Source organism: Hesperophylax consimilis, chromosome 2 (genome assembly GCF_061612785.1).
Source record: "Hesperophylax consimilis isolate HC1 chromosome 2, BYU_Hcon_1.0, whole genome shotgun sequence".
Taxonomy (NCBI): domain Eukaryota; kingdom Metazoa; phylum Arthropoda; class Insecta; order Trichoptera; family Limnephilidae; genus Hesperophylax; species Hesperophylax consimilis.
The window spans coordinates 34989973-35002995 of record NC_142837.1 but is presented as its reverse complement, the minus strand read 5'-3'; the positions used below and the strand labels follow the sequence as shown (position 1 = coordinate 35002995).

Here is a 13023-nt window from a genome sequence, read left to right as displayed (position 1 = left end):
ATATGAAAAAAACAGCATGCTTGTTGATTTCTGAAATATGAAAAAACAGCTTGCTTGTTGATTTCCGAAAATAAAGTTTTCTCGAGAAAATTAAAATACAACAAAAAATAATGCGTTTTCACATTCAATTCGTCAATCTAGCTTCAAAGGGCTATACTATGACTTCCAAAGTATCAAAAGTATTATTAAATGCATTCCACATTTTTGGATCGAAATATTTTTGCTTGACATAGCAGAAGTCGTTTTAGTTTGATAACGAAGTTAACTTCTATTTATATATATCTGATGATATATATAAATAGCCAGGTACTTCCCAACCTTCCACTTTCCCATCTCCTTCCCCTCCCCACTATCTGATAAGTTCACTCCACCCCGTCCTCAAAAAGACCCCCACACAACACCCCCAAAGATGACATGTTTGGAGTTAATATAAAAAAAGACGTTCAATCTCTATTTATAAATTCAATACGCAGGAATTTTACATGTGTTTTGGTTATTATTAATCTAGAAACGTTTAACTAACATAATAATATGCCAGGCTAATTAATAGTAAATAAGATAAGCAAAAAACGTGCCACAAGCAAATTGTATGTGGGTATGAAATGAAATATTTTAATTAGAAAGTTCTTATTTAAATAAAATTTGCAACAATAAACGTCAATCTCAAAATCTTGAACCGTTCTAAACACGCTTTATAACATCACAACCAATCAGTTAGCACCAATAAAATTTATAATTGGAACATTGGAAAACCGTTTTGAATTCAAATTGCATCAAAATAATATGCACAGTATTTTTCCGAGTTACATCTTCGGGCGCATGCGCGCTAAGCACCAAAAGCACATGTTATGCGTCAGTATGTCCCGTGCATTGGTCGCGGGCGGACGCGCTTTGAGGGAGGGGTTATCGCTCTCGCTGTCGATCTGACATTTGTGTATGTTCGCAAATCATGAGCCTACGCCCATTGCGACCGAGCGATAGGTGATTTTAAGTGTAAAAAAAAAAGTGTTTAACAGTCGTGAAAAAATTTTTTATACTGTTTTAAAAGTGAGTGTCGTGAATTTAAAAATAAAATAAATTTTTAATTAAAATTTATTTCTTACTTATTTCAAAGTTCGTTTCTTTTGTTCACACTTCTTGTATTTAAAATGAAACACCCGGACTTAGTTTGCTCGCTTTTTTAAAGTTGTTTTTGTTGTGTTTTTTTTGGCGTACAAGCTAGGTACCTAGTTTATTTAATGAGGTTTTTTTCGTCACAAAGTGAAGTTTAAATGTTGTTGTGTTGACACTGTGTATTCAATTTATGTAGAACAACTCAGAAAGAAGCACTTCTTTATGATTTGAATGATAATAAATACTTAGCGAGAATAAATATTTATAATAATCTTTATAAACTAATAATTTTTTTGAATGATATTAAAAAAAAACATTTTTTTATAATAATAATGATAATAATACTTAAATATATAAATTATTCTAACTAGTGTTCATTTTTCGTTGTTAAAGATAATTGCGAAATCATGTCGAAAAGTTAACTGAAGTTATTTTTCAGCTGCGCAATTTCAGTGTGATTCCAATTTTCAGACGCGCAATTTTGAAATTTCGTCGTAGGAGAAAAATGATTGCTAATTTTATTACGGAATCGTTATATTGCCTTAGTTTTTATTCGCTTCTATAAAACGTAAGATGTTTTATTTGATTTTTTTTTCGTAAGTAAGATATTATATTTTTTATATAATATCTTTAGTTAAAGTAATTCAATCTTATATTTTGTAATAATTTTTGCACACTTTACTTTATTTGAGTTATTTTTCGCAGTGTATATTACATGGGCGTGTCCAGTGAATTAAGTAAAGTGAAACAAAGAATAATATTTTGACTCAGTTAATTGCTTTTGGGATATCAATTAGGGTATTTCTTGCGGTGCGTGTCAATCTAAAGGATTTACTTCGTTTAATTGCTGCCTTATTTACTTTTGCGAAGTTTGCCCAGCCCGCACAACGCAAAAAACCTTCGTGTAAAATATAACACCTGAGAAGAAAGACACTTCTTATCCGGTGTTTAAAATCTTGGTTCTGAGATTATAGTTAGGGTACTTCTTCTTAGTGGTTATTTGCTGGTGGTTTTTTTAGGTTCTTTTTGGAGTAGGACGAAGATCCCAGTGGCTAATACCTGTTTGAGGGGACGGAAGGAAACGCTACAGGCATTATTCTCTGTCTCCGCAATGGATTACGCTAACTCCCGGACAAGTAAAATCAAGCCATTGCACATCAAAGTACTTTCAGTTACATTCTGGTGATATCTGGGCATAGACACATTGCAAGGTTCTGAAACTTACCGTGGCTCTGAAATAAGAAATAAGAAATCAGCATGTGTTGTATTCTTAATTTTGTTGGCGCGTAGTTAATCTGTTCGTTTTTTCCCCTTTGCCTCGCAAGGTTAACGTGCAATGTCCTGGTTCTTTTAACATTTCTACACGTGTTGTAATATTACTTGTTGGTGCGTTACTGCATTCTCGTTCTCTAGATCTCGTTACCAAATTATTTATAGAAACTCATCTCGGTACTCGGTACAGTACAGTACAGTAAAGCATCCGAAGGTTCCTCGGTTGTTGTATTTCTTTTAGAGTAAAGTGGTGCAGTTTTTGCGCTGCACCAGAAGGACGGGGAACAATCGGTGTTTTTCTCAGTACTCGCTGGCCTCGGTGGATTCGCTACGCCTTCTTGCGTGGACCAGCGGCCACTTGTCAAAGGATGAAAAGGTGTGTCGGCCTGTTATTCCGAGCAAGCTACCTTACCAGGCGCCATTTGACTGGACCTGTACGATTTATTCTGACCGTTTCTCATCCGAGCAGCGAGTACCTAATACCATGTATCTATATAATAGCCAATTTCCAACCCAAACTCTAATACTTTGAATTGAATAAGAGCGTTCTCCATTTTGTTTATTGCCTTTTGTATAATTGTCATGGTCATTTAGAAGTGCTTCTAATAAAGTATTTTTCCCCTATTCAGCAACGCTATCTGTTGATGAGTTACGTCGTGTGTACACTGTACGATGCTTATCAAACAAGGTGATTATGATACAATTCTGCCTAGATAATACACCCAGTACGTGATTAGTGAATTGTTTATCTACGGATTCAAAAGTATCACATATTGTGTTTTTTGTGAAGCAGTGATTATGGTTGACAAAAGTTGTTGGCCTTAAAGATGGGTGTTGTCGGAAGAGTATTCCACTTCTTCTGCGCAGTGGAAAGTTGAAACTTTTGATGGTGAACGATATTCCCGGAGGCGGGCTGATGGTAGGACAGGGGGCCGACCTGGTAATCATGGATCACGAAGTCCGGTTCGCGGCCCACTGCCTGCTCGCCATGTCCGCGGGCCGAGGCACCAAACCCCTGGAAGCTCCCAGCTACACGGTGGCTAGGATACTGGCGGAGCTTACGGAGTACAACGAAGGACGAGTCAGGGACAGGGACCTGCGAGCTGAGAGAGGAAGACCCAAAGACATAACCGAAGACGTGGAATCTGATTCTCACGAGGAACTAATCATAGACACGGAGAATAGGAATCTACTGAAACGTGGACACGAAGACAACGTCTCAGAACACCGTGAGTTCAACACCTGGGAGCCCAAAGACGAAGCAGAACCAAAAATCAAAATCCCTAAGGAAGACAGCGGAGAGTTTGGCAGAAACAGGCAAACGAAAGAAGAACCAAGACCTTTCGCAAGATTGCTCGAAATCAAAACTAACCAAAGAGATAATAATCCCGACCTCGACGAAAAGACCGAGCTTGCTCTTGAAGGTCTCCTTACTATAAAAAGCTCTCCAGAAGTCGTGGAAGAAGCGTTGGAACCTGAGCCCGAGCCTGGAAGCGTTCCAGAGATAAAAGAGGAGCGAGTAGCCGTGAGGGTTAAAGAGGAACAAAGGGAGGCCGGGAGAGGCCGCGAGTTGAAGGAGATCAGGGGACAGGGGAGGGAGGCCAAGCGTAGGGCGGCTCTGGGCCCCCGGGCCGCCCTAGCCCCGAGGAACGGGGACAGGGCCCCGCCCCACAAGACGCACCGCTGCCTGTTCCTGGGCTGCGACAAGCTGTATGGAAAGAGCTCTCATCTGAAGGCTCATCTCCGAACGCATACAGGTAAGATTCAATCATTATTCATTTCTGAACCTCGTAAGAATAAAACCACTGAACAGAAAATTCATATAAATGTGATATTTAAGACCTCTAGGCCCCAGATAGGCCAATGAAATTTATTTGTTGTTCAATAAAGGATTTTGAAATTTCAAGTCGTTTCACCAATTTTATCGGTTCATTTGACGGTGCATCGGTGTTCATCGGTGCACGAGACATCGCGTAATTATTTTTTTGCCAAAAAAACATTATTTGAACACAGACTTAGTAAAAGTAGGAAGTTTTTCCTCTCCGTTTATGGGAGTAAAATGATTGAAATTCTAAATAAGTAGAGAAGAAATAACCGAACAAAGAAAAAGTTTTCAACATTTCAAAGACAAAAGGAGAGACGATCTCCCTATTTCATTTTCAGGAGGGTGATTGGAATAAAATTTTAATACTGATTTATCATCATTTTTCCATTAATGAAATAAAAAAAAACATATGATAATTAACAATTAAAAAGTTCACTATTTTTTACACCTTTTCTTTTACGTAATAATTAATAATCATTTCGTAGCAAAACTTGTATATAAATAAAGTGTTTTTTTTGAAAATAGAATATGAATATATATAAAAGACAAAACTTTATCATTGAAGAAGAAGATAATACTAACAAATCGAAACGAATCATAAAGCAAAACAAGACACAGAAAATATAAAAAAAAATTAAATTTAAGAAATGAAAAAAAATAACGCTTAAAACTATGAATCGAACCCAGAATCTCTGTCTTACCTGGACAACGTCTTAACCACTCGACTATACAAATTATCCAATAAATAATAATAATTATTATTATTACTATACGTCATATTTCAAATTTAAAATTAATAATAATATCATGTAAATAATTTTTCCCATATTTTTGGCAGCTACCTTTCATTTCCCAATAAAATAAATCGTTATTTTTTTGTGTCTTATTCTGTTTCATGTTTCGTTTAGATAAGTTAGTATTATCCACAGACATAGGAATTAATAGACGAGAAGATAATGGCGAGGGGTAAAATCAACTGTTGAAGAACGAAGGGAGTGAAGCTGACTGTGATTCGTCAATAAATCTGACAGTAAATAGGCATCTCGCATTATAATATCACCATTTACTTCTTAAAAGTAAAATCTGCTTTTGAATGAATACACATTTTTACATGGGAGCGCAAATTACTCGCCACGTTATGAACAAATTTGCGAAGTCCAAATTCGGTAAAAAAATTCGGTTCTATTTTTAGAGTCGAATATTTCGTTTAAGTATTTAGTTAAGACACTTTTATAAATGTTCATAATTTACTTCCCAGCAACCAACCAGCTTTGTGTTTCGCGTCCAGACGTTTCTCGATGTGATAGTAACAACTGATTCATATTATACGATGTGAATATGCTTAAAATAAAGTAAAATAATGCTTATATATGGAATGTAATACGACAATTGGGTTTATTCTCTTTTTCACATCTATTTTTACAAGTTTTCATAGTACAAGTCAACATTTTGCCGTGTTATTTCGTAAAATGAACCGATGATGCCTCGACCATAGTTCGCACAAGAATGATGACGTCACGTTTTCAAATTTCACTTGAGGCCATACGCGAGCACAGCCGGCTCCAATAGAACCGGTATGGGGAGTGGGGATAATACGCTTTTAATCACTTAGGGCAGGTCTACTAATATTCATATGTCTATGGTATTATCGCATTATTCAGTGATATATTACATTAGTTGATATAACCTTAAAGTTAAATAAAAAATGATGAATCTATTAAAATCGAGTTTTACACATTAAACGATAAATAAAAATATAGACTTTTATTTCATCACGCCCTATTAAATAATCCATTTAACATTTTCTATATTGCGCAATGTAGACATCAAATTGCATGTCTATAATTACATATCCACATACCTATCGTTGTATGCTTCTAACCAAGAAATTTTTCTGTTTTAACTGATTGATTTGAAAACATAAACATTTTTCCGCTTTTCTGTAAAGATATCTAAATTAACACGATGTCCTAAAATTTAAGATTTAATGTATAATTATTGTCATTTACCTCCAGATAGAGATGGACATTCCAGTTTCTTTTTCAAAATAAACTAAAATGTTGCAGTTTCTGAAAAGAAACGGTTACTAGAAACGGTTATAAAATTAATACCTCAATGTTATTTTATCGCAATATTATATCTAACTACGCTGTTGTTGTTAATTGCAAACTGTTCACTGCTGCGAAAAAAACGCTTTACTTTATTTTGCCCACCTCTACTCCCAGATATAACAGATGTGATTTGTATTATTGTTGTTAACTCACGCGTAAGCTTAACTCCCCTGCCGAGCCGCCATTCTTTTCCTCTTCAAATATTTCATTTTCTCATCTATCGACGTTCTGAAGAGATTTCACTGATACAAAACAACGCCCAACTTTAGTCGAGCGTGATCAGTGATTATAAATGCATAAATAATATTACGTTGTTTCTGCTTTTTCCAGTTGAATATTTCGATTAAATTTTACGCGTGTTTAATAGATAACAACGGCGGAATTACTTTTTCACAGAATTTATGAAAATAAAACATTTATTTTTCTTGTTCAATGATATTGGTTGCATAAATACTACGCCTCTTCTAATGGTATGTCATTTCCGAATCATACTTGGCAAGAAACATCCTGGTTAATTTGCAACAAAACAACAAAACCCAATACAAATCAACACAAACTCTACATAATACCGGAGCCAAAAATTAATAACTACATCAAATTCCTTTTGTTAAAATTACCTTTGGACAAAGACATATATAAAATATGCAGCATGCGAATTATACAATACACTACCAATGACTCTTAGACAGAGAGAAACACTTACTAAATTTAAACATGAAATAAATCATTGTATTGTTAAATAGGTTTCATGACAATTCAACACAATGTAGTCATTAAAAACACTGAAAAAAAAACTTACAAACCTAACCTAATTAATCTAGTCTATGTTTCATCGCTTAATGACGTTATATCACATTTAAAGGTTTGATGAATTGTCATTTTGATGAGTTATCCGGTCACCTGTTCAAGGTGCCATGATAACTCAACGAAAGACAATTCGGAACAACTTTAAAAAGTGATATAAAGACCTCAAAAAGTGATATAAAGATATTAAAAGTGATATAAAGACATTGAAAAGTGATATAAAGACATTAAAAGTGATATAAAGACATTGAAAAGAAATATAAAGACATCAATAAAATGATATAAAAATATTAAAAAGAGATATAAAGACATCTAGAAAATGATATAAAGACATTAAAAAGAGATATAAAGACATTAAAAAGTGATATAAAGACATTAAAAAGTGATATAAAGACATTATAGAGAGATATAAAGACACCAAGATAATGATATAATGACATTAAAAAGTGATATAAAGATATCATGAAAGTGATATAAAGACATTAAAAAGTAATATAAAGACATCTAGAAAATGATATAAAGACATCTAGAAAATGATATAAAGACATTAAAAAGTAATATAAAGACATCAAGAAAATGATATAAAGACATTAAAAAGTGATATAAAGTGATATAAAGACATTAAAGAGAGATATAAAGACATCAAGAAAATGATATAAAGACATTAAAAAGTGATATAAAGATATCAAGAAAATGATATAAAGACATTAAAAAGTGATATAAAGGCATTAAAAAGTGATATAAAGACATTAAAGAGAAATATAAAGACATCAAGAAAATGATATAAAGACATTAAAAAGAGATATAAAGACATCAAGAAAATGAAATAAAGACATTAAAAAAGTGTTAAAGACGAAAAACAATATATCGTTCTATTATTGCAAACTGCAAAACATGTACGAGAACTTAGATGTGAATATTATTTTACAACTTAACCTTTATGATCTTATAACTCAACTTCCACACTATTATAGCTATTTTATTTCATATATTTTTTTCTAGTTTTTAACATTATTCTCATTTATAAGATTAAACTTACATTTCTTTTCAAAAGTCTGCTGTTAATCTCACAGAAATGATGTAATTATTTATGTATTCTCAACTTCTGTCTCGACGCAGGAATTTTTCAGTGAAACGGACAAAAAACACATGTAATCGTCTTTCATCAAGTTAAATATCAATAAATTTAAAAAAAATATTGGAATAATTTCTTTTAATACCCTTCGTAGGTTCTACCCATCAATTTAATTTATCTTGAACAAGAAAATAATACTAATAAGTCTTTTTTTTCTTATTTTCCATGAAGTGGTGAATCATTAAAATTTACTGAATTAGTGTTATAGTTGGAAGATAATATTGTTAATTCTGAATTTGAAAGATAACAAAAATATGACATATAATAATGAGGTCCCAGTGGTCGAGTGGATAAAGACTTTGCCGCGGTAGGACAGATGTCTTGGGTTCGATTCCCAGCTGAGACCGTTATCTGTTTATTTTCTAAGTCTGTTTCATGTTATATAACTCGAATGTTCGATTGAATCATATATTGCGCAGTAATTTCAATTTCAATACCGCTAGTAAGTTGTTAGGATAATATTTTTTTATTTTATTTATTTGGTGAAATGTTTATTACAATTAATTATTAGGAATGTTTGGACCACTAAGCTAGGCATATGCCCGTGTTGTAGTGTATACAGGGCGTATCGGCACGTACCCGACAAACTTTAACCAGCTATTCCTTAGCACATTTGGAGTAAAAAATGTTATGGGCACTTTGCTGTCCGGTAACATTTTTTTTTAATAAAAAATTTACTATTCATATTTTCATTACATGTCACCAATGTTTTATCCTTTGTCAAAGTTTGAAAACCCGTCTGGCAATATTTTGTTCGAGTTTCGTTGAATAATGTACGTACGTACCTACGTTGGCGCGCTTTTACAATCACAACGAAATGGCACGGCACCATTCGTCTCATTTTTAACTATTATTATTTAGTGTGTACGAAAGAGCGAGGACACTTTTTGACACACTTGCTAATAACAGCTGTTGAACACGAGAAACAATTCCAATGACAGTGACGGAGTGTGGATTTTTTATTTATTTTTTGTTTTTAATTGAAAAAAAATGTTACCGGACAGCAAAGTGCCCATAACATTTTTTACTCCAAATGTGCTAAGGAATAGCTGGTTAAAGTTTGTCGGGTACGTGCCAATACACCCTGTATTATAATTCCCTATTGATCCACATTTTACTAAGCTAAAATGTATGTAAAAATGCTCAATCTCAGTTTTATCAACGCCATTAAGAGTTATTTTCTTTTCTCACGCTTGATACCAATTATAGCGATGATACGATTAAGTTGACACATTCATTTGTATGCATTAACCTTTCTTATGCGTTGACCTCTCGAAATGACGTCCGCGTAGCATCTGCAGGTCAAGATGATAACAATTTTATTTACAAACGTTGATGATCAAAGTAAACATTATTGCTTTATGCAATTCAAGTATGCAAATTGGGTCACAGTAAGTGCAAAAATGTTTATTTTAATGCTAATTAAATATCATAATTAAAAATCGTTTTGAATTCAATTAAAAATTTTGTTTTGAATACAATTGAATTGAGCCAATGTTTTTAATTTTTTTACTCATCGTGCGCCTAGTTTTCATCGAAAGTAACCCGAAGTGGTAAAATACTCTCAGTATCGCTGTGGTGAAAGGTTTCCATTAAACATACAACTGTTGGGTGTTGCTTGTAATGACTTTAGCTATGTTTAGTGACCATATGCAAACCCCGGTACTTTCAAACATTCCTCTTTCTCATCACCTCCCCCTTCCCACTCCCAGCCTCATAACATTACAAAAATGGGAAATGTCTCATTTTCACTGAAACCGGCAGAGACTCTTGTCCGGTAATAATCATAACAACAAAAATCAACCTGGAAAAAACATCTATTTCAATGAATTGACGTAACTTTTAAAATATCTTTTAAAACATCTTATAAAACTTTAAAAAAAATTGTGACTGAGGATTGAGCTTTCCTCCCCAGGGAATAACTAAAATGAATGAACCGCGTTATTACTTAATCAAAATCCTAATTGCATTGTACCGAGATTTATTTCGCATATTAACTGCTGTAAATTATTATAATATCATCCAATTTCAGAGATATTCGTGAGTTTGCGCATGTGTGTGCTTGAGTGTAAGCAAAATGTATTAGAGAATGCATTTTCATCGTCAACGAGTCTATTTCCCGAGTTTCAGCTCGATCGAATGACGGGCAGTGCGTTAATTTCCACTTCCAAGATTCCATTTCTTTAATTCATTTATTTATTTACTCCTTTATTCAAGAAAACAAAATCGAAATTCAAATAGACCATCGAAATAAATTTTTATTTAAAAACGTGAAAATGAAAATAAGATTTTTTTTAACATATCTCTCAATATTATTTAAATATACACAAAGAAATAAATTACGTATTAAAAATTCAACGTCATTTAAAATATCAAAAAAACCCTTGCTAATTTTAGTGAGAATAGAAGCAAATATACCTCGCAGAGTTTTGGTGGCCGGGCGGAAGGAGCCGAAGAGTCACGAGGCTTGCCGAATGATGTGTCAAAGAGTCGATTTTACCGCCTTAGGCGCTCCAAGGGAAGTTTCATATCAACAACAAATATATAAATGAACTGGGTAATGGTATTCGTTGATCGACTCGATAATCCGTAAACAGAAGCATTAGGGTGTGGTTGTTTCTCCCATTTCGTCAATCGGTTCCCACTTCTCGTCATGTCGTCAAGCCGGAAACAGATTGGGAACAACGAGAGCGGACACAAAACTATTTGGTATGGCGGGACAAATTTCTCAGAACGGAGATTACATCATTAGCACAAGTAATGGGCGTTTTACACGATGTTGTTTTTTCATATCGATTCCCATATGGAATCTATAACTGTTTATGTAAATTTTTTGCTTTGTGCGATCGTTATTTTTAGTCTTACTATTACGTAATACTTTGGGTAAAGTTACGAAATTCAGCCTCACGCTTATTAATTAATTAATTTATTGGACAATTTTAATACCGCCGCTTTTGTGAGATATCGTCTTGGGGGCGCTTTACAGTTGATGCAGGTATTAAAAAAAAAAAATATTTAAAAATAAAGTGAACTTAAGTTAAGTAAAATAAGGAACAGGAACAGGTGACATGAAGATAGAAGATGTAGAATCTGCAGCAAGAAACCTAGGTGGTGAAGAAACTGGACCAGCTGCTGCAGCGAGAGAGTCCACGGCGTCCACCAACAGTACCAGCACGAGGTTCGTCATCCGTCCAGGTATGTCTGCTGCTAATAAAGCGCTGACACAATATCCTCGACGACGATAGAATATACTCCGCAGCAAGAATCCTAGTATGCATTTTTTTAAATAACACTTGGTTTCAACTTAATTACTACAAGAAACAACTATTCATGTCGGGGGAAATGGTAAACGATGTAATAAAATTTTTATTTTTCTCAAACAATGTTCAAAATTTAACGTGTTTTGACAGATCGACGGCCATATTTTATCTTTTTGTATGATCTGAGTTAAGCTTGAAGTTTAGGAAATACGCATAAATTATTTAAATAACCCAAACTAAGAACTTAATACAGTGCATGTTTAAACATCTCCCTAGACTTAAATAGTTGTTTCCAGTAAACTTTATCATATTTTGGGACAACTTACAAAATTGTATAAAATGGCAACACTTTTAATATTTAATTTTCTAGTAACATAATGTAAACCATTCGAACCCGCGGACTCCGGATTCTTAACCAAACTTTTTTATGACGAACCTAAACCGATAATATATTATTTGAAACAAAGTCGGTGCCAATCACTATGAAGTAATGCCAAGTCACGTGTTTTTGATTCTAAAATTTATTCGCCTCGATATATTTGAAATGCTTTAATTAAAAACTACGAGTAGAAGTTCAGAAAAAAAAGTATCTGGCCTATATTTAATGTCCAAAATCTGGTACTTACGAATTTCTTTTCGATTATGGTTTTATTGTATAATGTGGAAAATGAAGTTCTTCAGAAAATGATCGGAAACCATTTAATAATTGTGCCTGAAGTTAAATGTTTTATGTGAAACCACACAAGAGAAAAATAAAAATAAAAAACACACAACCTTAACTGCTCCCAACCGTTTGGAGCCAGAGAGACTACGGCATCCCCGATCGGGGTATGTTATCAGGCTGAATGTAGCAGGGAGTGGAAGGAGATGTGAAATAGAAGGTGGAGAAGTACCTGGCTATTCAGAATGGTGGTCTTACACCAAGGCGTTGCTGAGAGTATTGTCCACTCTGGAACGTGCAGCAAAAGACAAATTAATCAAATAAAATTTACTTTCACAAGCCGGGATTTGAACCCGCGACATCCAGCTTGCTAGTCTAGATACTTACCCCTCGACTATGGAGGCGCTACACTTTTTAGCGATGTGTTTTTTGCACGATTCAAAACAGGCGGCTGGTGATTTGCGGGAATTTAAACCTTATCGCCATGTACATAAAGAGTGTTGTTGTTAGCGGCCCGATTCCAAATATTACAGGACGTGGTACCAGCAACCTGAAAAATTCGTGTTCATTTTTTTAAGCAATTCGCGTTGTCGCAAACGCGAATTTTTCGTGCCTTAATAGATTACTCATTTTGTATGTTGTATCATTTTGTAAATAGTACCTACGTATTTACAACATCGACTCGAGTCACAAGTCCAGACCACATGTGGTTGAATCAACTAGTTTTTTGACCTTCTTTACTCTTATGTCGCGAGCGAATCTATTCAACTCTGTGGTCATAAATTATGCGAGTGCCTTTATGAGCAAATAGACCGATTGATGTGAAAGATTTATATTATTTT

General features: G+C 34.1%; 1 protein-coding gene across 4 annotated transcripts in view; it reads left to right on the top strand.

Moving 5' to 3' along the window:
- Positions 1-884: 884 nt before the first annotated feature.
- LOC149425949 (uncharacterized) overlaps positions 885-13023 on the top strand; it is a 567412-nt gene continuing 555273 nt past the window's right edge. The window contains exons 1-2 of one of the 4 annotated variants that reach the window (XM_089642425.1): positions 885-1047; positions 3015-4142. In XM_089642425.1, coding sequence (XP_089498551.1) covers positions 3272-4142 — 871 coding nt within the window. In that variant the 5' untranslated portion in view covers positions 885-1047; positions 3015-3271. Of the gene's footprint in view, positions 1048-1649; positions 1682-1715; positions 4143-13023 lie in introns of those variants that run through there. The other 3 variants (XM_089642440.1, XM_089642433.1, XM_089642448.1) reach the window with 3 other exon arrangements.